This window comes from Salminus brasiliensis, chromosome 5, assembly GCF_030463535.1.
Source record: "Salminus brasiliensis chromosome 5, fSalBra1.hap2, whole genome shotgun sequence".
Lineage (NCBI taxonomy): Eukaryota > Metazoa > Chordata > Actinopteri > Characiformes > Bryconidae > Salminus > Salminus brasiliensis.
In genome coordinates, this window is record NC_132882.1 from 23,712,713 (window position 1) to 23,736,419 (window position 23,707).

A 23,707-nucleotide genomic window follows, 5' to 3' on the forward strand; every position below is an offset into this window, starting at 1 on the left:
ATGTCCAAATGTTTGTGGACACCCCTTCTAATGAATGCATTGAGCTAGGTTAGGTTGCACCCATTGCTGACACAGATGTGCAAATGCAGACACAGCTTGTCTAGTCCCTGTTGAGAAGTACTGCCAGTAGAATAGGACTCTCTGAGAAAAAAAAGAATGTATTGGTACCATGTCTAATACCAGGTGTGGGCTAGAGAGGCATAAAGCCCCCCAGCATTGAGCTGTGGAACTGTGGAATGATGGTGCTTAATCAAATACTTGTGGGATTGGGAGTTGGGGATAAGGTGTAATGGTGATCATCCGACTGAATGCAATCAAATCCCAATAGCAGTGTTTTAAAATCTAGTAGAAAGCCTTCCCTGGACTGTAGAGACAGTAACTCCAACAAAAATTCAGAAGAAAAAATTCAGAAGAAACAATAAATAAACAATGAAAAAACAGGTATCCCAATACTTTTGTCCATATACTGTATTAACATATATAAATATAACATATACATTTATTAGACCAAGATACAGAACTGTGAATATCAGATACACCGGTATGAATGCATATCAGAAGACAAACTGCTTTGAAGACAGAAAAAGTTTATACATGAACTTTATTAATATTTTTTACAGTGAGTGGCAAATTTCAGAAGTCACTCAAAGGTGTTAACTTAGTGGATAAACTAAAGATTTTTCAAATATGTTAGGAACAGTTGTTCTTATGAATAAACACATATTCATACTGTGTATACTGCTTGATATATTTCATCGGCCATTCAAGTTAAGTTAGCAGCTCTATGATTTCAAATAAAAAGACTCTGTACGTAAAAGAAACAGCTCGCACAAGTACCAATACCTTTATGACCTACAAGTCTACAGATTTCCCATATATTTAATATGTTTTTGGTGTCTGGTTTCTGTATAAATCACACCAAACATCTGAGGTCAGAAAACATTTGTAACAGACCTAAAAAAACCCAAAAAAAAACAGTTTAGGCAAAAGTTAGGCATTATCCCGAAACATAAGTGTGCTGCATCCCATTTGCCCAATAGAGCTAATACAGAACATATGGCTTCACAGACTTAAACCCTACTGGGATTTGAATGTGTTGAAATGTGCTGTTCATAATTTTGCTCCTTCCAAACACAAAGAGCGTACAGGCCTATATATATAAGCATGTGAATGTGTATGTGAGTGTGTCTGTGTGTGTTTGTGTGTCAAGCATTGCTGTTTTTTTTTCTAGATTCTTATTCAGGATATAGCTTCATCACTTCAATCACATTGATCAAAAAGGCTCGGTTGTACTCTAATCACAAAAAAGTAAAATCCAGTAAACAATAAACAGTCATCGGGAGACAACATCAGCCATTGTAACAGTCATTTTATACTGAGATTTAAACTGATATTGACAGAAGGTCAATCATGTTGTGATCCAGAAATCACGTTACAACCACATGTTCAATTACGCAAGAAAGAAACGACTAGATTTACGGTTTGTTTGGCACACAGCAGCCTGACCCCATCAGATCTGGCAGAGTTTCCTCGCTTCCCAGAAAAGATGCCGCACTCAGACCACCAGCCAGTGATGAAGCTTCAAATAAAAAAAAATAAAAAAAGATTCATGAGCAGGTAACATGTGGATCCATAGCTACAATCAAACTGGCTTTCAGAATCATACAATGCACAAAAGATACAAAATCACCTTTCAGGTGGTAGAAAAAAGTGTGTATATATATGTAGTGGCAAGCAACATTTTGGCCACTCTGTCAACTTATCAGTATGTAAAAAGTATGTAAAAGTGAGTAAAGTTTTTTTTTTTAAATAAGAAGTTTAGGCCCTTTATAGTAATTATTACAACTTTTTGGCATGTAATCCATTTTTGGGTTTTCCCCTTTCTTTCTGGCAAAAGGTTTTTTGGACTGTCTTCCATGCACTGCTCTTTTGCAGTCTATCTACAGACTTTCAATGACATTTACTTTACTCAACGGCCATCTTTGCAATGCCACCAGGCCATCGCAAAACCATGAAAATGTCCACTGAAGATTTTGAGTGTGTATAAAATCATCATCCACCTGAAGCCATTCCCTTTTCTAGGGCTTTTTTGCAGACGTGTCAAACATGCTTCTGGAATTTGCTGTAAATGTTCCCCATGTCACTGGCTACAACACAGGCCCAAAGCATGATCAATCCAGCCCCTGTGCGTTAGTGAAGTGTTCTGTCCATGAAGGTCAGCACCTTTTTCTACAAACATTACCTTTGCCTTTACCACCTTTACCACCAAAAAATCCTATTTTAATGCTGTCGGTACAAAGGGCTTGTTTAGATGTTCCCTTAAAAACGTCTGATGCTGAATTTTGTGATGTTTTTTGACGATTCTTCCATGAAGGTCATATTTGTGAAGAACAGTGAGCCACTTCATAGTGCTAAATCTTGCTAAAGTGCTAAAGGATTTTTGCAGTTAAACAGGGGTTTTAATTTGCCTTTGGGTGCTCCTTTCCATTTTTTACTCTAAAAGTGCACAGAATTGCATCAATACACTGATCTTTTTTCAAATCTTACACTTACACAAATCTTACACAAAAACTTTTACATGCCACTGTAAATGTCAATTAAATGTTATGCACTTAAAAGCCTTTATTAGACGACTTTATAAGTGCACACAATACATAGATATGTTAACATAAAGTGTACAAGTTTCAACTCACTATTATCTACAACCTTACCTTCCCCTCACCCTCTACAAACTAAAACACTCTCCAAGTGTTATCTAACTAAAACAACACATCATATCAGCTTTTAGAATCAGGCTGCCATTAAAGCCTTTTTTGTGTGATGTGGTACAAATATCATATTTAGCATAATTGAAAGTTCACCCATAAAATTTATGTAAACAGTCCTCTTTTTGGTTGAACTAGCTGCCTGTTTTGTATTTAGGCTGTGAGAAACTCAGGGACCCTACCGTGAACTGCCGCACCTCCCCACGCTCCACCAAGTGGTGCTCTGTCTCTGGGGTGATGGCGTACGCCAGTTTCTAGAGAAAGAAAGAAGGAAACTGTGATATGTGGCTGATATATGCAACCTGTATTGTGTGAAAAACAATTACGCCTTGATTAAGCAAACATGCTAACTGCTAGCATGTATCCATATGCATATGCAAATATTTTAAATTACATGTTTTGTTTTTCTTGAAGTTCTTTGAAGTCCTCTATATCCTGAAATATCCTGAGCACATGTAAAAATGCCTTTATCTATAAAAATGAATGCATGACTTCTATTCATGTGAAAAATCCAATGTATTCTAAAAAACATGTAATTTGGCCAGTATTGCCCAAACATTTGCATATGACTATATATGAAATTCCTATACCGATGTAGTTTTTACGTAATCTATTATTATATTATTGTCATCATTGCATTATTTTACAGATATAGTTTTTGTTTAGTAAATTAACCTCATAGATCACTTTATTCTTATGCTCTACATTCAGATATGTGAGTGAGTCTGGCTTGCCAGGAGCTTTCACAAGCCAAAATGACCTCTGACTGTAGTTTTAAGGGAGCATTCTGAAATACGCACAGCACAGAAGCTTCCGGGCAGGGTGCAGAATTTGTAGATGGCGTAAAGTGGCACCATGATCATAGAGGAGATGGACAAACACCAGCCAACCATGTTAGCCCACGTCGGAAAGTAGTAGGACCCGTACTTTGGAGGATTGAATGTTGCAAAGCTGACGACCACCATGAACTAGATGGTACATAAAGTGGGAAAAAGGGAAGCGTTAAGTGGACACAATCAGCAAACACAGTCAATGAATTGATAAAAGTGGTTAAATTGTTACAAAATGACTGTAAAACATGATTGTACCTTTACTCTATCACGTGGCCAAGATGGTTTCATGTCTGAAAGTTAGTTTATTTAGTTCTGTAGTGAAGCTGAGAAGCTAAACTAGCTAAATGTAAACATGTAATGTAACAAATAATGTAATTGGATGTTTTATTGCTAATAAATATGTGATGTTATGAAATAACTTTAACATTGTTATCTCTCATTCCTAGCTCCACTTATCCACTAAGAGGGGGTACTGGCTTCCTACCACAAAGCAGAAGCCACCTGAACTCCAGCCCTCTGAGCTTTCCCCTCTCGCAACCCCCATAAGCCAGACTAGCAAAAAAATAATTGTGCTCTAAAATATACAGCTAATGTCACATTTAAGTGGGTTCTCTGTAGAGGATGTTTTCATATGACTGTAGGCATTGATGGCATACCAGTACATTTAAACTGGAACATGGAAATGTGCACATCCATGCCTCTGGATTTGCATGTATGTGTATGTGTGTGAGCAGGTATGTGCCTATATTACTCTAATTCCCCTATTCCAAAGTATCAGTGGGCATACCAGGAGGAAACAGGGACTGACAAACTTCCAGCACAGTCTCCAGTACAGTCCTGGCCGCTTGCCAATCATTTCCTGGATGTCATCACTGAAACGATCCACTCCTGAAATTGCAAGCACACAGTATCTAAACCACATGGAGATACAACTTGACTACATGAACAACAAGGTAATACATTATACAGCGTAAGTATACCTTAACATAAAAAGCTTATGAGAACACATAACAAATAAGGACAATGGACTAGAGTGTGTACAAGGTCTTCCAGGCTCAGAAAACTGCTCTCCTTAGCCTTCTGCCTGCGAGGCACTAATCAAAGCTCAAAGCGGAAATATGTAAAGACTTTCTACCTACCGAGAGCAAAGCTGTGTCGGCAGAAGAGGGCTAAAGCCGTAGGTGACTGCCGCTACCAAGGGGCCTTTCCAAAAAGGCCATGAAGCCTTAGGCTAGATTTGTATGTCTCGCCCTGAACAAAAGCCACCATTGGGGGGACACTGCCTGGGACCTGGTGGCCCTTGGGGTTAAAGTGCAATCAGTATTCTCCCCCTATTTATCTCACAGCCAACCGATTGCCCTGCTTATCCTGAGCCGGTGTGGGCTCTTTGAAGTTCATGTCTTTCCTTCTGCCTGTTTGCCCATGGGCAATGTTCAGAAAGTTCAGCCTGCTTGGACTAGAACCTACTTTCTATGGACAGGAATGAGTTCTCCAGTACAAAACACCCTAATTTACCCTGTAGAACTCAATGAACTCAATTTCACAAATATCTGTGACAAATATGAATCCCTATTATTACATCCATAAAGCAATCTCACATACCTCTTCTATTCTATTATTTGGGTGGTGGATGATTCTCAATACAACAGTAACTCAGACATAGCAGTGTTATGGTAGTATGGTAGTTATGGTGGACCTTGCACAGTCACAGAGTCATTACTAGATCACAATTGGTCCACAACCTGAGCATGTCTGTGGTCAGAGTCTGACCATTGATGAAGGAATGGAAAATGACTTATACCCTGTGCATGAACACATGATCTACAGTTTCTAACTGTACACCAGCAAGGTAGAGCAACGATTCAGGGGTTTCTAATAAAGAGGACAGTCAGTATACACTATATGTCCAAATGTTTGTGGACATCCCTTCTAATGAATGCATTCAGCTACTTTATGTTGCACCAATTGCCCATTGACACAGATGTGCAAATGTGGGCACACACACAGCTTGTCTACTCCTTATGGAAAAGTATTGCCAATAGAATAGGTCTCTCTGGAGCGAATAAACAGTAACCTATTGGCACCATGCCTAATGCTAAAGGTAAAGGTAAAGGTGCACGTATAATGCTAGGCTAGAGGGGTATAAAGCCCTCCCAGCATTGAGCTGTGCAGCAGTGGAACTGTGTTCTCTGGAATGATGATGGTGCTCCATCCAGTACTTTTGGGATGAGCTGGGGAGTTGAGGGTGGTGATCATCCAACATCCTGACATTCCTGGCACGGTTGTTGCTGAAAGCACTCAAATGCTCACAACAATGTTCCAGAATTTAATAGAAAATCTACCATGTACAGTACAGACAGTACTTTTTAAAATACCTTATTTTTTTAGAAGAAACAATGAATGAGCAGTTGTCTCAACAAGTAAATGGTTTTGTGCTGTCTTGTGGTGTGTTTGGCTGTTAGCCATCATTGTATCACGTTTGTCCGCCAGAACAGCAGGACTCGATTCTCCCATGGGACTCTACATTTGGCTCTACAATGTAAAGGAGCCTAAAGATTACAACTCTGTAATCTGTAGTAAACAATTCAACATTCCACAGCTAAGGCCTGGCCATCCTGCTGCGTAATGCCAGTCAGGTCAGTAATGAGGTGAAGCAGCCCCAGAGCACAGCTGTCCATGTCTCGTCTGATAGGCCATCACTTTCCTAATGGTGCATCAGCTTCCCTGGCCATGCCGGGGAGCAACGCGCTCTCACCGTAAAACCAAGCGATGCCAATGGCTTCAATCAACACTCCAAAGAGAATCGATGTTCCTGCCGCAAAGTGGTCCAGCAAAGTAAACACGTAGATGCCTCCCTGGGGACAGAGGATAGAGAGATGGAAAATTAGCCTAGACTTAATAAAATAAATAAATAAAATGTGTGAATTTGTGTCGCATACAACCTGCAACAGATACATTTCATGCCCTGTATTACCTATAACCTAAATTAAATCAGAATTATATGTCAGTATGCCATGAGCTTAACAATTAATCAGTAACTAATAAACTATAGACAGAAGTATTGAGACGCCTGTTCATATATGGTTTCTTCTGCAATCAAGGGTATTAAAAAGAGCTTATCTTGCTTTTGTCTCAACTATCTCTACTGTCCAAGGAAGGCTTTCTAATATATTTTCAAATATTGCTGTGAGGATTTGATTGCATTCAGTGATTGCATTCAGTGAATGTTCGTGAGGTCAGGATGTTCAATGATCACCACCCCACCCCACCCCACCTCATCCCCAACTCCTCAACTGATCGCAAAAGTATCGGTCGGAGCACCATCATCTAAGAGAACACAGGTTCACTGCTCCACAACTCAATGCTGGAGGGCTTTATAGCCTTCTAGCCCACACCTGGCATTAGTCAAGGTGGCAATAGGATCTGCTCCAGAGAGTCGTATGTGTGAGCGGTGTGTTTTAACAATGGGTGCAACTTAAAGTAGTTGAATGCATTTATTAAAATGGGGTGTCAGCAAACATCTGGACATATAGTGTAAATACATTTCTTATATACATGTTTATACTTCAATCCATGTGTCAGTGTTTTACCAGTGTATAATGTGTAGAGTGTTAACAGTACATATGGTTTAGATCACAGATTAGTATAACTATATCAAATAGTTTTAGTCTATTAAATAGGTTTAATCTTAATCCGGGAAAATTAATATGGCCTTGTGATGTCAGCTGTCTTACTCACATTGGTGACGCAGAAGAGGGAGATGAGAAAAGTAGAGACCACAATGAAGAGGGTGAAGAGCTCTCTGTGTCTGTGCAGGAACTTGAATTCATCGATGAGCCCTGTGATCACAGATTCCATACCACCCATCTGCAAAAAAAAATGATATACATATCTCACTCATCTGACAGTGTTCCTCATGGCATTGTTTAACTGATAGTAAGTTCTTTTATGTAAAGCAAACATACCATTAATAAATACTTGTGACATGCCACTATAAAAAATTAACATGTGATGCTGGATACAACTGATAAATATATATAATTGAACACAAGTATCAGATATTGATGAAAAGCCCTTTTCACACAAAACAATGAGTTATGAGGAATGAGTTACAATCATACAGAATTATTAGTATTAGGACATTAATCACTGGGCCATTGGTTTAAGCATTCAGACAGGGCAATGTGTCCTGTTGTGTTTACCGCACTGTCGATTCCCAGCGTGAGCAGCATGATGAAGAAAATGACAGCCCAAACAGAGGAGCCCGGTAGTGTGGCTATGGCCTCAGGGTAAATGATAAACACCAGACCTGGACCTGGACAACAGAAAAGATTATCAGCTCACAGTTTTCTCTTTTAAAAACAATACTTTTTTTTTTTTTTTTTTTTTTTTTTGCTAGTTACTGGGTTAGCACACTCTTGACAAAAAGGTTCAATTAATTAAATTAAATTAAAATGAAATGTTAATTGATGATGTAATGATAAATGTAAAAGGCAGAACTCAGAAGTATGGAAGTGCAACACCAGACAGTCTGTCTAGACCAGACCTTCAAGCAAGAGATTGGCAAAGCTTCCACCCAACTCAGAAAATGAATTATGGATTATTACAAACACTGTGAAAAAAAAGAAAAAATGTAAACAAACGTAAACAAATTGAATTTTGGGGTGTCTAGAAGTTCCCACCTTTACGAATGAGTGGAACCCTTTCTATATTTCTGTATAGAATCATATTTGAAAATAAAACATGGAGATATCACATTTTAACAACTGTTCACGCTCAAATCTTAATAAATCTCCTCTGGTCTCCGATTCTGTATCTGTGAGATCAGAAAGTCATTGGAAAACTACAGCTGCAAGCAAAAGATTTGTAACTTTAGAACTAACAGGATTACTGTGTGAAAATATGACTGTCTAGCTTTATTCCTAGGTCTTGTAAATTTTAAGAGCCAGCCATACACAGATACAGACAGCAGCTGAAGTAAATATAAACATAGGTGTTCTATTTTACAATAGTTATCATCATCACACTGTTTAACATCACATGATTATGATCATTCCATTCCGGCTGTGTTTTGGCAACATGTCATCGTGCTCTTTACTTGACTACAGTTTAATATTAAGGCATACAGTACGTGGATATTTGAAAACAGCTGTTCAGGAACTCCACTGAAGGCGTTACACAGTTGTAACTGGGAACCATTCATGCTCTATAAATGTAAAGGAACTATTTGAGAGTAGTAAAGTGCATTTATACATTCATTTCTGAATGATTTTGCATTTTAACCTATTACATATTTTCATATTTCAAATAAACACTACCTTACATAAACCATACATTTGGTTTAATATGACAAGATGACACCCCTTTACAGACAGTGTTCGTCAAGGCATTGTTTAACAGATACAGTAAAACCAACATACTATTAAAGCCCTTTGCCCACCAAACAAGAAGAATAGAGTGGTAGTTCTTTAAATGTGTTATGATCATACAGAATTATTAATATTAGGACATTCAAATGTAAAGCAACTATTTGAGAGGAGTAGGGTTCATTTATACATTTATCTCTAAATAATGTTGCATCTTTGCTTATAACATATTTCTATGTTGTCTATGTTTTTTTCACACTGAGAAGAAGACTCAACAAGTAAATGGTTTTGTGCTGTCTTGTCTGTGTTTGGCTGTTAGCTATCATTATATCACGTTTGTCCGCCAGAACTGCGGGACTCGATTCTCCCATGGGACTCTACATTTGGCTCTAAATTGTGGGCACAGGTATCGATTTCTCACTCAGAATTAAGAGGCATAATTCACTGTACATTGCTGGACTCTTGTATTTGCAATAAACGTGTCAACAGCGCCATGAATATTAGCCAAGTAGAACAGGCATTGATCCATTGATTGTGGATCAATACCAATTCATTTCTCAGGGGTTAAAACCCAACAAACTCTGAATGCACAAAACATACAACACCTGCTTTCCCAGAGATACTGGCTGGATTTAAGACATTATCTGGTGTCAAAAACTGGACATTCTGATTTATTAGACATGGCAGAAGATTACTGAGTACTGAGGCAGCTATGTTAGAGCTGCTGAAATCACTGAGTGAACTGTAAATAATGCAACATAAGAAAGAATATACAGATGTAACAGACACATACTCACCGTCAGTAGCTACTTTATCAAGAGCCACATTGTGTTTCTGAGACATGTATCCCAGGAATGAGAAGATGACAAAGCCAGAGAAAAAACTTGTGAGGGAGTTGATGGAGCTGGTGATGATGGCATCTCTGAAGGAAGCAAAGCATATTAAAATAGTTTTAAAAAGGTGTTCAGAAAACAAATTTAATTAACACGATTTCCCTCTTACCCCGAATGCAGGCATTTAACCGAGTTATATCTAGGGTTGGATGGTTGCGTTTTTATTATGTGGCAGACTGTAATCTCTAAATATAGTAGGGCCTAATCAATATGAAAAGTCTAATGCTGATGTTAAGGGGGGTAACAATCATAATCGACCATAATAATGGCTAAAGTAATGTTATATTTATACTCAATGAGCACTTTATTAGGAAGACTATACTAATACAGGGTAGAATCATGTCAAGTCAAGTCAAGTCAAGAGGCTTTATTGTCATTTCAACTATATGCAGAATACACAGTTAAACGAAACACTGTTCCTCCAGGACTATGGTGCAACACACAACACAGTGCAGACAGAAACACAAGTGCAACACAGAACAAGTGCATAAAGTTAGTGCAACACAATGCAGACAGTGCAAATGAGACACAGACTAGAAAGTGTACATAAATAAGACAGAGACTGAGACAGTAGTGGGTTGTGCAATAAAATATGTATACTATGTTAAAATCAGTAGAGTGCAGCACAGGTTGCACAGAGCAATACTCTAGTAGCTATTTTTAAAATAAATAACAGATCTGTGCAAACCACAATGTGCAATTTATGCGCAATAAATGTGCAAAGAGACCAGTGACATAGTGAGGTAGTATGTAGTGCAATGCTTTTACATTGTCTGGGATTCACATTGGCTAAATGAGTGTGTGTGTGGATGGAGGAGTCCATCCATTTAGGCAAAAGGGTCCCCCTTTGCTCTCAAGACAGTCTTAATTGATCATGGCATGGATTCCATAAAGGATGTTCCTTATGGAATCCATTCCTTTCAGATTCTGGTCCATGTTGACATGAATACATCAAGCAATTCTTGAAGATTTCTTTGGGGAGCACCTCTTTGCTGCGAATCTCCATTCCACCATTTCACCACATCCAAAAGGTGACCTTCAGATCCGGTCACTGGAAAGACCGCTGGAGAACCCTGACATCACTGTCATGTTCATGAAACCAGTTTAAGGGACTAAAGCTGTGTGACACAGTGCATTATCATGCTGGAAGTAACCATTAGAAAATGGGTAATTTATGGTCATGAAGGGATGCACATGGTCAGCAACAGACATACATGGTTCAGACAGACATTCAAGCAATTATTGAACAATATCAACAGTCCCAATGTGTGCCGAATACATTACCCCGAACTATGGCTCCAAATCCTGACCCTACCATCTGTGTGCCTCAATTGAAATCTAGATTCATGCAGACAGGCCATGATTAAACTGTCTAGATTTGGTGAGCCTGTGCCCACTGCAGCCTCAGCTTTCTGTTCTTGGCTGACAGAAGTGACACCTGGTTTCCTGTTTTAGCCCTGTTTTAGACACATGTGCATTCTGAGGTGCTTTTCTGCTCACCACAATTATACAGCGTGGTTATCTAAGTTACTGTAGTCTTTCTTTCACCCTGAACCAGTCTGAATGCACTGAATGCAATCAAATTCTCACAGAAATGCTCTCAAAATCTACTAGCAAGCCTTACCTGGACAGTAGAGACAGTTACTTTAACAAAAGGATAAAGTATTTTTTAATACCCTTGATTCAGAAGACACAATGAATGAGCAGGTGTCTCAATACTTTTGTTTATTCTATTTATTATTATAAAAAAATAATGAAGCTAAATCTTGCCAAAAACATTGACCTATTAGTAATGTTTTCATAAATAACAATAACACTGCAAGTCTTCAAAATCACCAGTGGTATTATGACCTGCTCTAGAATGAAGAGTGGAGTTTACCTCAATAAGTTACGACAAGCAGTACATTTGTACGTTGCTTTTTCAAAATCACAAAGATCCAAGAAAACTCATTTTATTAAAATGGTCTGAAAAGCTTGATGTTCCCAAACTTTTGAAGGGCAGCGGAAGAGTATTACTTAATGTGTGTGTGTATGCACGAGTGAAGAAGACTCATTTTGAATGTGCGTTACCTGTAACAGTTGTTGCTAAATTTGTTGTAGCTGGAGAAGGCGATTAGCACACCAAACCCCACTCCTAAAGAGAAGCATATCTGCGTGGCAGCCTCGATCCAAACCTGTGAAACAAACGGTCCGGCCGGCCACACAAAAGACGGTGCACAACACCTATCATTAGAGATAATTGCAGGAAACTCATTCAACAGAAAGATGAAAGGCACTTGTGAATACAGGGTAATTTTGCAAATTGCTGCTGCTTGCATGTGCCTAATCTAATTCTGAAATTGCAGCTTTGAGGCCTTTCTGCAATGTGGCGTCTATACGTGGAGCAACAGTGATTCTAGGAAACTTAAGACAAATGGCAACTTCAGTTGCACAGACAAGATGTCTAATGATGATGAAATGCGAAGTGCTTATCTGTTGAATAACAGAGTATATACAGATGCATTACAGACACATGGTGAGTATTCATTAATCCTGTATTAATAATAACAGCTGGGGTTTATTTTTGGAAAAAACGATGCACATATACAATCTTTATGAAGATTTTTCCACTTGTAATCTGCCACATTGGCTATATATATTAAGCTTTGACGACAACATGAATTTAGATATTTAAATTAAGATGAGTGTCATCTGCAGGCTCACTCTATAGCTTGTAATTTGCCTGTTGGTAATTACCATATCATAACCAACTGGGTTAGCTTCTACTCTTACTGATTTAAATTACCAGGGAAACAGAGGGTAAACTGTATCACACTCTTAACATTCTGTAGTTCTTCACGTTTGTTTGGTAGGAAACCAGCATATGGTCAAACTGACTGGCTGGCATCTTTCTTCTGGACAAGCCCATACATTTTGCTCTCTACTGGAGGGCAGATCCCATTAAAATCCCATGTTTTATTTGCATGTACCCCTGAATTCATGCTATATTCTTTGCAAGTGGCTTTCAGGGTATATAAATATATGGTCAATGTAGTGGTTGTGTTGTACAGTCTTTAATTAAGTGCAAGCTTTTCTATGGAATGCATTTTTAACTAACCATAGACAGATAGCACAAGAGGAAGGATTGAATAAACATGATGCAATAAGAAAAATACATGTAACTTCGAGACATATTTGAACATATGAACATTTGATGGTTTTAATAATATTGGGAGATGGAAGTAATATAACTAAAGATATACAACTAAAAATATTTCACAACTGAAGAAATTGGTTGTTAAATTAATTAATGTATAATTCATAGAATAATGCATATAAATGTTGTTTTTTATTATATGTCTTTGTGGAATTAATAGAAATGCAAAATGTGATTCCACTCAGTTCAACAATCAACAGCAAACCACACTACATGTCTGACGCTTAAATAAGACAGTCTCCTCCAAAATCCCCTAATTTGCTGCTCCTGATTCTAAGTTTAGACATTTTAAGTAGTAATAAATGTGGCGGGGGTCCTAACTTTGTTTCTGCAGTTTTCTGTGTTTAGTTATATTACCTTGACCTCTTAATAGTGTTTAAATATGTTAAAAAGACTACGGTATTTTAAGGGTGTCCTGATTTTTTTCACATGACTATATGTCCATAAAACACATTTTTTGCAAAAAAATCTGTATTTCGACTGCTTCTTGTCTCAGAACCTCCATGTTTTAGTAGGATGCTGTGGGGGCATAATAAAGGTACATGCTTGTTTACTCTGGGTAGCGATATGTGTGCTAAAATTGGTAGGGCCAGTTTACTGCGTAATGTAGGCCCCAGTGGAGTGTCCCTCTGTCTCTCTGGGCACTGGAGATTTTGCCATTGCCTGGGTATATGAATGTGTGTGTGTGTGTGTGTGTGTGTGTGTGTATATATACCTGAGCGTCACACAGACGGAGGAAGTCTACACTCAGGTACGCTTTAATGCCATCGATGGCTCCAGGCAGGGTGACACCACGGAGCAGCAGTACAGTCAGAACCACATAGGGCATGGTCGCTGTGATCCACACCACCTACACATACACACACATATGTAGACACACACACACACACACCATACAGGCATGTGCACAAAAACAGTGATGTTTCTATTAATTATCTTCTGCTTGCACACATTTCATTCCAGTTTCAGTTACCCTTCTGAAATCAACACTAATGCTGGTGATAAACGCATGTTGTCATTTTATATGAATATTTTACAGATTCTGTAAGATTCTTAGCATTCACTCCATAGTACATTTGTATTTGCAGTTGGTGTAGCACAGTGGATGGCAACAGGAAACTACTTGTGCCACACTGCAGTAGTAACAATCCATTTACCCCATTTTCCACACAATTTGGAAGGCCAATTACCCAATACCGGTTTATGTGAACTCCCCCGATCACAGGCCATGCCAACCCTAGGAGGGTGAAGCCCAGCACATGTCTCTTCCGAAACACATGTGCCATCAACCCACCCTTGAGAGAGCAAGGCCAATTGTGCTCTCTCGGGCTCCGGCTGCTGATGGCAAGCAGCATGACCCAGGATTCACTGGACCACTCAGAGCCTTGCGTTCCACTTTTGATATGTAGAATTCAGTCATTCAGGTCATAGCGTGGCAACATTCTTTAGGTCACCTCAGCTGGCTGCTTTGACAAAAGCAGAAATGAAAAAAAAGAAATGAAAAAAAGAAAGATGCAGAAAAACGTTCCCCTTTTCTCAAACCCATAGAGAATATACTACATAACACATAACATATTACAATCTGCATAATTTCAGATTGATAATTGCAGAGGATAGAAGGTCATCAAATGATCAGAAGATAGACTTTACCTTCCCAGAGGTTTTGACTCCCTTCCAGAGACTGAAGTAGAGCACCACAATGACCACGGCCAGGCAAGATGTGAGCTGCCACCGGGGCAAACCAAGATTATCAATCCCCCCACTGTCCTGCAGGTGCAGCACCCCACGCCTGTAATGGAATAATAAAGCTTATAAATGACACATCCATTCATTATTACACAAATGTGTTTTTTTCCAAATCTATTAGAAGATCTCTTTATTAACTTATTGATATATTATTTTTGGTATACATAAATTTTCTATGAAGGCAGTGATGTCCTGCCATTAGTAAAATGTCATAACGCTGTGGCCCTGGCACACATTCGGTTCTCAGTGGGTTCTTACCATTGTGCCACTCTGTGCCAGGTTAACACCTACCAAAAACATATCTGCTACACCCACAAGCATCAGACTAGGAGTCTGATGCTTGTGGACTAGGATAGCTTAGAACCATTCCAACCTGGTGTTACTTCCCTAAAGACTAAGAAGCTTTAATATAAGCTTAATTTAAGATGAGCATCTACAAACAGGCTATCATTCCCAAACTACTCAAACACGCTGCTACCCTACAGGAAGACACACAGCTAACAACTTGACATCACACAGTGTACTGATCACTCATCATTCCTTTTTCCTCTGAAATTCAACCGTACTTTTCCTTGCTGGTACCCAGCAATACAGATATGCTGTCCCTAAATTTTACAAATCACAGATGATGTGACTGAGCATTTTGACTCACTCAAAGTACTCCAAAGCTGGGGTGACCTTGTGGGAATCATTGAGTAAGGTGGCATTCAGGTCGGAGCAATTGGCGCTGTTCCAGGTGTTGTTGCAGTGGACCCAGGGCAGCTCGCCCGAGAAGGAGGAGAAGAGGTAGAATAGAGCCCAGGCGATGATCACGTTATAGTAGAAACCCACATAGAGAGAAATGAGGATCACCGTGAAGCCCACACCTGAAAACAAGCACCACTGTATTAAAGTGTAATATACACTCACCCAACACCTGCACACCTACTCACCCATGCAATTATCTAATCAGCCGATTGTGTGGCAGCCGTGCAATTTCTACAACCATGCAGATGGTTGTGTCAGCAGCTTCAGATAATGTGCACATGAACCATCAGTAAGGGAAAAAATGTGATCTCAGTGATTCTGAGCCTGGCATGATTGTTGGTGCCAGTCTGAGTATAGAACTGCAGATCTCCTGGGATTTTTAAACACAGCAATCTCTAGAGTTCACTCAGAATGGCATAATAATAATAAAAAAAAGACATCCAGTGAGCAGGGGGAAATTGCCTTGTTGATGACGTGGTCCGCAGGGAATGGCCAGACTGAACTGACAGAAAGGCTTCAGTACCATTAGATCAGTTCAGGTTCCACTTCTGCCAGCCAGGAACAGAAAGCTGAGGCTGAGGGGCACATGTTTAACAAAACTGGACAGATAAAGGCCTAGTTTAATAATCTTCAATTTCTGCTAAGGCTTACAAATGGCAGGGTGGGAATTTGGTGTCAACATTATGAATCCATGGACCTTGGAACTTGTCGTATCAACAGTCCAGACTAGTGGTGGTAGTATGATGGTAAGGGTAATGTTTTCCTGGCACACTACCTACCAATCAGTCATTATTTAAATGCCACATTGTATTTGATTGATGTTGCTGACCATGAGCATCCCTTCATGGCCACAATTTGCCCATCTTCTAATGGCTACTAATGGCTAACTCACCTACATGCATGCCTGTAAATCTGAAAATGGACCAGAACCTCTGTATGTACCATAGCTCAACATTTGAGCCTCAAGTATGGCTTGTCTTTACCCACTTTCCCTCTCTTTCCAGCCCTAGCAAACTTCCCATGGATGTCCGAATAGCCAGTCCCATGCTGTCTTCAAATGCAGACTGAAGTATTTACATGAACACAAAAAAGTGTCTTGATTGTCCTATTGTGTATCTTTGTGTCTAAGTATCAGCACTGACCCCTGCTTCAGACAACATCTTCACTTAAGGGTGTGTTTGGATTCTAGCCTAATTGCACTAGCTTAAGGCCATATTTCCAAGTACTTTCTACAGCACTTGCGTCACTCTGGATGAGAGCATTTGCAAAATCCTTTAAACATAATAGTCCCTGCTATGTTAAGAGAGGGGTCTGGCATCCAACAAAACGCAGCCAAGAACGACTATGTGGTTAAGAACTGACCATTGATAAAGGGTTAGAGGATGGCTAAGATAAACTGTGTATCAACTGTTGGCTACAGCCTGTACCATCTGAACACCAGCAAGTCAGAGCTTCTAGGCAGGTTTTTAATAAAGTGACGGTAAGTGTGTTCCAACAGTCATTATTATTTCTGAAAAGGCATAAAATACATGTGCAAATGCAAAGAAATGAGAGAAACTTGATTTGATTGTAGTTTAAAGAACCCATATCCATATTTCTCTTTCTCCTGAGGTCCACATTTGTGTACCAAAAACATTTATACTTCATTTTTAGATTTATTATTATTTTCCTACTGCTTGTTATCTGTTAAACAGGCTGTTTTTGTGGCTTTGTTTTTACATCTGGAGTATATAAAGGTTCTGAGATTTTATTGGCTGCCCTGTTTTGTTCTAAAATTAAATGAATTAATTAAATTAAAAACATCCTGTTTTTCAGACTATTTTTACATATATGAAATTTGTAAACGTCACTGCTTTTCAATTCATTTCATCAAGTCTTGCTACTTTTAAAATCACATTTTAAACTTCATTGCTTTTTAGTTCACTGTAAACTGCACTGCTTTTCAATTCACATTTGTCAACTGTACTGCTTTTCAATTTACATTTGTAAAACTCAATGCTTTTAAATTTACATTTTTAAACCTATAAACCTAAATTTTATTTTCTCACATTTCATCATGAACTCAAAGTAAGTCTGATTAATCATGGCAGCCCTAGGGCCCAAGCCACAGGAAAATGGCTGACATTTTTTCTCAGTACCAGACAGGGCAAGCAAGACAAAACATCCACATCATCTAAAGCCACCTCATCCCCTACGTCCACAGTGCCAGAGCTTTATTGTGGATGTCGCAATGTGGCCCAAATGACCTTAAGCTCAACTGAAAAAGTTCAATAGGTCTCTGTTTGCAAACACACCTTGTGCTAATAAGTCGCTCTAGCTGCAAGAAGAGTCTCTAATGCTGCCAATGGAGAAAGAATTCCCTTATTAGCTGCACATGTGTGCATTTCCGTGTTTTGGAGAGCATCGATCTTGAGGAAGTGAACGTGTTGATCAGCAGTAATTACAGTAATCTCCCGCAGAGTGACAGGCGCATAGAACACGGAGCTTGTGATTAAGATGTCCATCTCTCTCCTTCTCTTTCTGTCTCTCTCTCCTCCTGCCTGACAGCTCACTATGGCTGCAGAGAGGAGACATCTTTACTGCATAGTGACAGACAGTTGACGGTTTAATCAGTGTAAGTCTAGTGTTTCCTTCAGTTAAAGTTCAGAGAGGCGTGCCATCAAATTAAATGCATTAAAGACAAATTAAAATGTGGACAGGCAGTGATAATCCTGATGTGCCGCAGTGAAACTCTTCATTCCAAATTCTTGAAACACTACTGAGCATTTAGAGTACTGCTCAAACATTTGGACACACCTGATACATGCTTTCCTTAAAGACATTTTGATAAAAATGCTTATGATTCAGTTATATTAGTCGTGCTATTAATGCATATATAAAATGTATTTATATTTCTATGGTATTTTCAAAAGCATTGTAATACATATTTAAAAAAAATGTATATCTCTAAATGTAATTATATCACATATATATCATATATCACAAAAAGTAAAAATGTAGTTTTTTTTTGTTTTCTAGAGACCCCATTAGAGAATATGAGCTTGATATGAGTTTCATATTTCTGATGTTTTAACTACATTTCTTAAAAAAAAAAAACCCACACAGGAGTAGGTGCCTCCAAAATGTAGACTTAAACATACCTGACCATATCTGATGATTTCAGAATAACCTGTTGTCGTGATACTGGAATTACGACATCGAAAGGCATTGATATGTCATACCATTGTCAATAATATGAAAAAAGAGGGATCTCCACTACTTGCTGCAGCAAGCAAGCAACATGGCTTTAAAAGCAAGTGTTGAGGGACAAAAGCAGTCTAAATTACATATATGTACAAACCACATACATCTTAATGTAGCAATGAGTAAAGTAACATCTATCACTGTTGATTATCTCCAAATAATGATATGGATAGTACTGATACTCCTACAAAAGGGATTTGGTGTTGTTTTAACATCAGTGTTGATGATATAGGCTGTTTATCTTTTAATTTACAAAACCCTGTGGAGCAAATTCTGTTGCAAAACTATCGCACAATCTCATCAATCTCCTTCAGTTCTTGGACTTAGTAATGGTCTGTATAAAATAGAGCTGCACAATACAGACAAAAATTACACTTTTTTTGGTGAGATATTATATATGAATTTTCACCAGATTTCACCAGAAGTCAATTATCCAACATGTCTTGATATGAATAATACACTTTGTATATTCAGGATTGGGGTAAAATAAATAGTATTAGACATAAATAATCTCCCTCCGGTAGTTCATGTCATGTAAAATGAGCACAGGATGAAACTCCTTTTGCATCAAGCAGCAAAAAAGTTGTAACATTTATTAAACTTGCCTAACATGACATTGCACGTCCTGCGATGTGACTATTGTGGATGCCCACATTGGAATGTGCTGCCCTAGTATAAACACAAATCTGCCTGTCCAACAGTAACCAATATCAGTGGACAAGATTGAGCAGTTCTGGAAAATAACTGACAGGAAAGGTCGCTGGGAGCCAACGCCCTATCAGGCATTCTAATCCTATGGCTGTTCCACAGCTGGAGTGGCAGAGCGTTTGCTTGCCACCAAACAATTGAGAAGACACACCAATCAGATTTGATCCTAAAAGCCAATTTTACTGTCGCCCATTTGACTGCAAGTGTTTTCAGCCAGAGATAAACGGTACCTGTCTGTCGGCTGACTGACCACGTCCTTTGACGACGAGGGACACAAAACACTCTATTCTCGCACAGCTGCGTTCATCCACCCACCATGCGCCACCACACAGGCTAAAGAATGATACCTTGTTGAAAACTGCCTTATTTGTGACTTTGAAATGGTACACAATCCTTATTTTGCAACTGATCACAGCACACTGAAATCAGGAGAACATCACTATAGTGTTACCTTTAAAAACTGGGCAAATCTTCCAGACACCTGCAGCTCCTTCCCGATTGTACTGACCCAGTGCTAATTCCATATAGAACAGCGGCATCCCAGCAATCACCATGAACAGCAGGTAGGGCACCAGGAAGGCACCTGGAGCGAAAAAGAAATTGGACTTGACTAATAGTATCAAAGTATCACAAAAAGTGAAAAGACTTATTATGAGGTTTGAATAATATGTATAAATCTATTCAACATCCCTTTATCAGTCAATTTGTGAGCTTCAACTACCTTGTAGATTATAACTATAGACTGTAACCCATTTGATGTCACACACAATTTGTCAGACATTTCTCTCCCCATTTATCATTGATCTGATCAGATATAAACAGATATGACCATTGATCTGATCAGATATGAACAGATATGACCATTGATCTGACCAGATATGAACAGATATGACCATTGATCTGACCAGATATGAACAGATATGACCATTGATCTGACCAGATATGATTTGAAAAGTGGACAATTCTCAAATCACCAGTGTGACCAGTGTCATGGTAGTGGCATGGCGGTGTCTGTAGTGCTGGCACAAGTGTATTAAGCACTGTTTTACACCCTAATGTTAGTCTGACAAAATGAATTCTGATGATATAAATCTGCGTACCATCATACAGCAAATATGCAGAAAGATTTAACTTCAGTGCACCAGCAAACCAGCAAACTCTTAAATATAAAGGTGCTTAAAAGGGTTCTTTGAGCCATGACATTGAATAACCACTCTTGTTTCCATAAAAACACATTTTCTAAATAAGATGTGTGAAAAGAGCCTTTTAAACTGTAAAAAAATACTTAAAGGTTCTTCACACTCACATCTTAGAAAAAAATTTTAATGGAACCAAAAATGCTTTTTCAATGGCTTTAAATCCTTTGTAGCACCTTTATTTTCAATAGGGTGCTTGGTTTCCCTGGATATACTGGATTTTTATGCTGTTCTTGCAAATTATTTCTGTAATAATGAGTGTTTTTCCCACCCACTGTTTTCTAAGGTCTGCATCACAAGCCTGGAGGTGTCTCCACCATCTATTACATGAAGTAATACTTGCTAATATCTCAACTATTTTTCAGTGTACAGTTTTACTTGGCACTTCTTATAACTGAACATTATTGCCTAAAAAAGCTTTTTTCCAACTGATTTATGGTGCAGAGGTCAATGCAGGGTGCGTATGACAAAACACTCTCTGAAACAACTAGTATTTTCTGATTCAGCAGTGATTTACTGTAAATTTGGATAGTTAATAAAACGGTCTATTTGTGTTGCAGATATGACAAGTTTGCCTTTCATCACTACCAGTTGAAAGTCAGTACACTTCTCAGCAATGCACATTTTATGTTGAAATATTCAGAATGACATCTTACAGTCTGAATTACACAGAAAGTTAGAAAATGTTGTGGAACACCTTTCTGTCTAGACCCTCTGGCAGAGTTGAGAAGGTTAAGAGGTCACAGCATGAATGCATCTCTATTTTACCTCCGCCATTCTTGTAGCACAGGTAGGGGAACCTCCATACGTTAGCCAGGTCCACAGCAAAGCCAATGACAGACAGCAGGAAGTCGATCTTCTTGCCCCAGGTTTCACGCTGCTCACCGGATGGGTGAGTCTGGCCAGTGGAGGTCACCAGGGCCGAGGCGGTGAACTGCACCCCATTCTGCTCCTTCACCAGGATCAGCTCCACCTCTTTAGGGCCCATGGTGCTGGAGGGCTTGGCGGGGGCGATAACGGAGGACATGTGTGCGGCCGGCAATCTGCCTCTGAACATGGGGTGCTGACCTGGGCCTCGGGAGCTGGCAGGGCGGAGACGATGCCTCCTGCAGTGGGTTCACCAGCCTTTCTAACACCAACAAGAGCAGAAAGCACAGAAGGAGAAAGACGGAGGAAGCGAGGGAGGGAGGGAGGTGGCAGGGAAAGGAGGAGCAAGGCAGCCATGTTGTTAGATCATTTACAAGCCCGAGACGTTCCAGACATGACAGACTGCTGTCCACGCACCTGCGTAGTTCAAAAACGGATGACAAAATGGTGCTTTTCATTATAAATTCAGGACTTTCAGAGCACATTTTGTAACAAATTTCATTGTCTCTTAAAATGATGCCCGACGGAATTAACCACTGCAACAAAAAATGTAAAAGTTTAATATGTTAAATCCTTCTAAATAAAATAAATATACTATAGTAATATTAGATAAATCTAGCAGTTTATAAATGGCAATAGAAATATTATGAACAGAATGAGCAACTGATTAGGTCCCTCCAGAGCTTAATCCCTGTGAGCTTTTTGATAGAATTCACCAAAGAAATGAAGAACTTTTCAAAAAAAATTATAATATAATATATTTAATATATTTAAATATATTAAACAGATACATTAAAAAAGGAAAATATGTATGTATTAAATTGCCTACTGTTTCTGAAATATACAGGTTTGATAGCTTCATCACTTATATTAGCACTATACATTTTACACCAAAAGATAATCTAAGATCATTTAAATATATACAGTAAAAAAATAAAAAATAAAAAAATAAAAATAAAATATATATATATATATATATATATATATATATATATATATATATATATATATATATATGATAGCTTTACCACTTATTTTAACACTATCTATACATTTTGCTCCAAAAGCTGCATTATGATGCAAAGATGCATTAAATAGATATAGTTTAAAAATAAAACTGCCTGTTTTGTTAAAGCACAGATTTGAAAACTCCCTCACTTATTTTAACACTATCTATAAAGTTGTCTACAAAATGAGAGCATTGCAGAAACAAACACCTGTTGATTCTTCAAAGATGTAAAGACAACCAATCTAACAAAAGATGTATATACCACCTTACCTTCAGTAGAAATACAAACTAAATCTCTCCTGATGTGTAAGAAATTCAATAAAATTAATTCTCCATGTATGCGTGCTGCTTGTTGATCTGGAAAGTAACATTAGCCATTTCCAGAAACCTATGAAGCACTGCACACAGAGCGCTGCTGAAGAGTAGGTGCGTAGCAGAGAAGCTGAGATGGAGATGTTTGGTTAGTCCACTGTCCACAAAACAGAGTGGTCCAGGGCAGTGAGTGTGGGGCTACTAGAAATATAAGAGGCAAGTGCCTTCCCATATCTCCTCCCCTCTCTGTGTCCCAGTCCCCCTCCTCCCTCCTGCACTCTCTGTCTCTTCTTTATTTCCCTCCCTTGTTTCATGATTTGAGGCTGATTAGAGTATATCCAGTCTGGAGAACAAAGATATCGGACAGATTTGAACAGACAAGCAGAGAAAGCCCATAGTATGTAAGATCATAATGAAGGAATATTACAATATAGTATGACTTCAATAAAATAAAGAACATGATATATTGTCGAAACATTTTGGTTTGTAGCAAATCTACTTTTTTTCTTTTTTTTTTTGAGAATGTGCAAAAATTTATTTGTGGTTCCTTTGGGATGGACAGTGTACAGGACAGAGTATAGCGGCCTTGTCTAAAACAAAATTGGCTTTATCCAAATGTAGCCTCTGGGAGCAATAATTGCAAATTGCACATGGATAAAATACATACTATAAAAACTGTATACAGCTTTTCAAAATATGCCGAGATAATGAACAATTCTTGAGCAAAATGTCTTTTTTCCAGACATGGCTGCTTGAAAAGACAATTAAACAAACTCTGAGAGGTGAAAACAACAGCAAGGCAATGGCTGCAGAGCAGATCTGGACA

The 23,707-nt window shown here is 38.6% G+C and overlaps 1 protein-coding gene across 2 annotated transcripts; it reads right to left on the bottom strand.

Annotated features, from left to right (window-relative positions):
- Positions 1-514: 514 nt before the first annotated feature.
- slc6a3 (solute carrier family 6 member 3) lies at positions 515-23,039 on the bottom strand. Of its 2 annotated transcripts, none has more exons than XM_072678864.1 (15): positions 22,840-23,039; positions 21,462-21,818; positions 19,949-20,080; positions 15,452-15,665; positions 14,704-14,842; positions 13,769-13,903; positions 11,928-12,031; positions 9,762-9,886; positions 7,801-7,913; positions 7,337-7,465; positions 6,354-6,453; positions 4,386-4,486; positions 3,566-3,733; positions 2,948-3,019; positions 515-1,579 (listed from the first exon to the last, which is right to left on the bottom strand). In XM_072678864.1, the coding sequence occupies exons 2-15, from the start codon at positions 21,748-21,750 to the stop codon at positions 1,556-1,558; spliced, it is 1,845 nt and encodes a 614-aa protein (XP_072534965.1). In that variant the 5' UTR covers positions 21,751-21,818; positions 22,840-23,039; the 3' UTR covers positions 515-1,555. The 2 variants fall into 2 exon arrangements, with proteins under 2 accessions (XP_072534965.1, XP_072534964.1); XM_072678863.1 differs by having other exon boundaries at positions 21,462-21,822.
- Between the last annotated feature and the right edge of the window lie 668 nt (positions 23,040-23,707).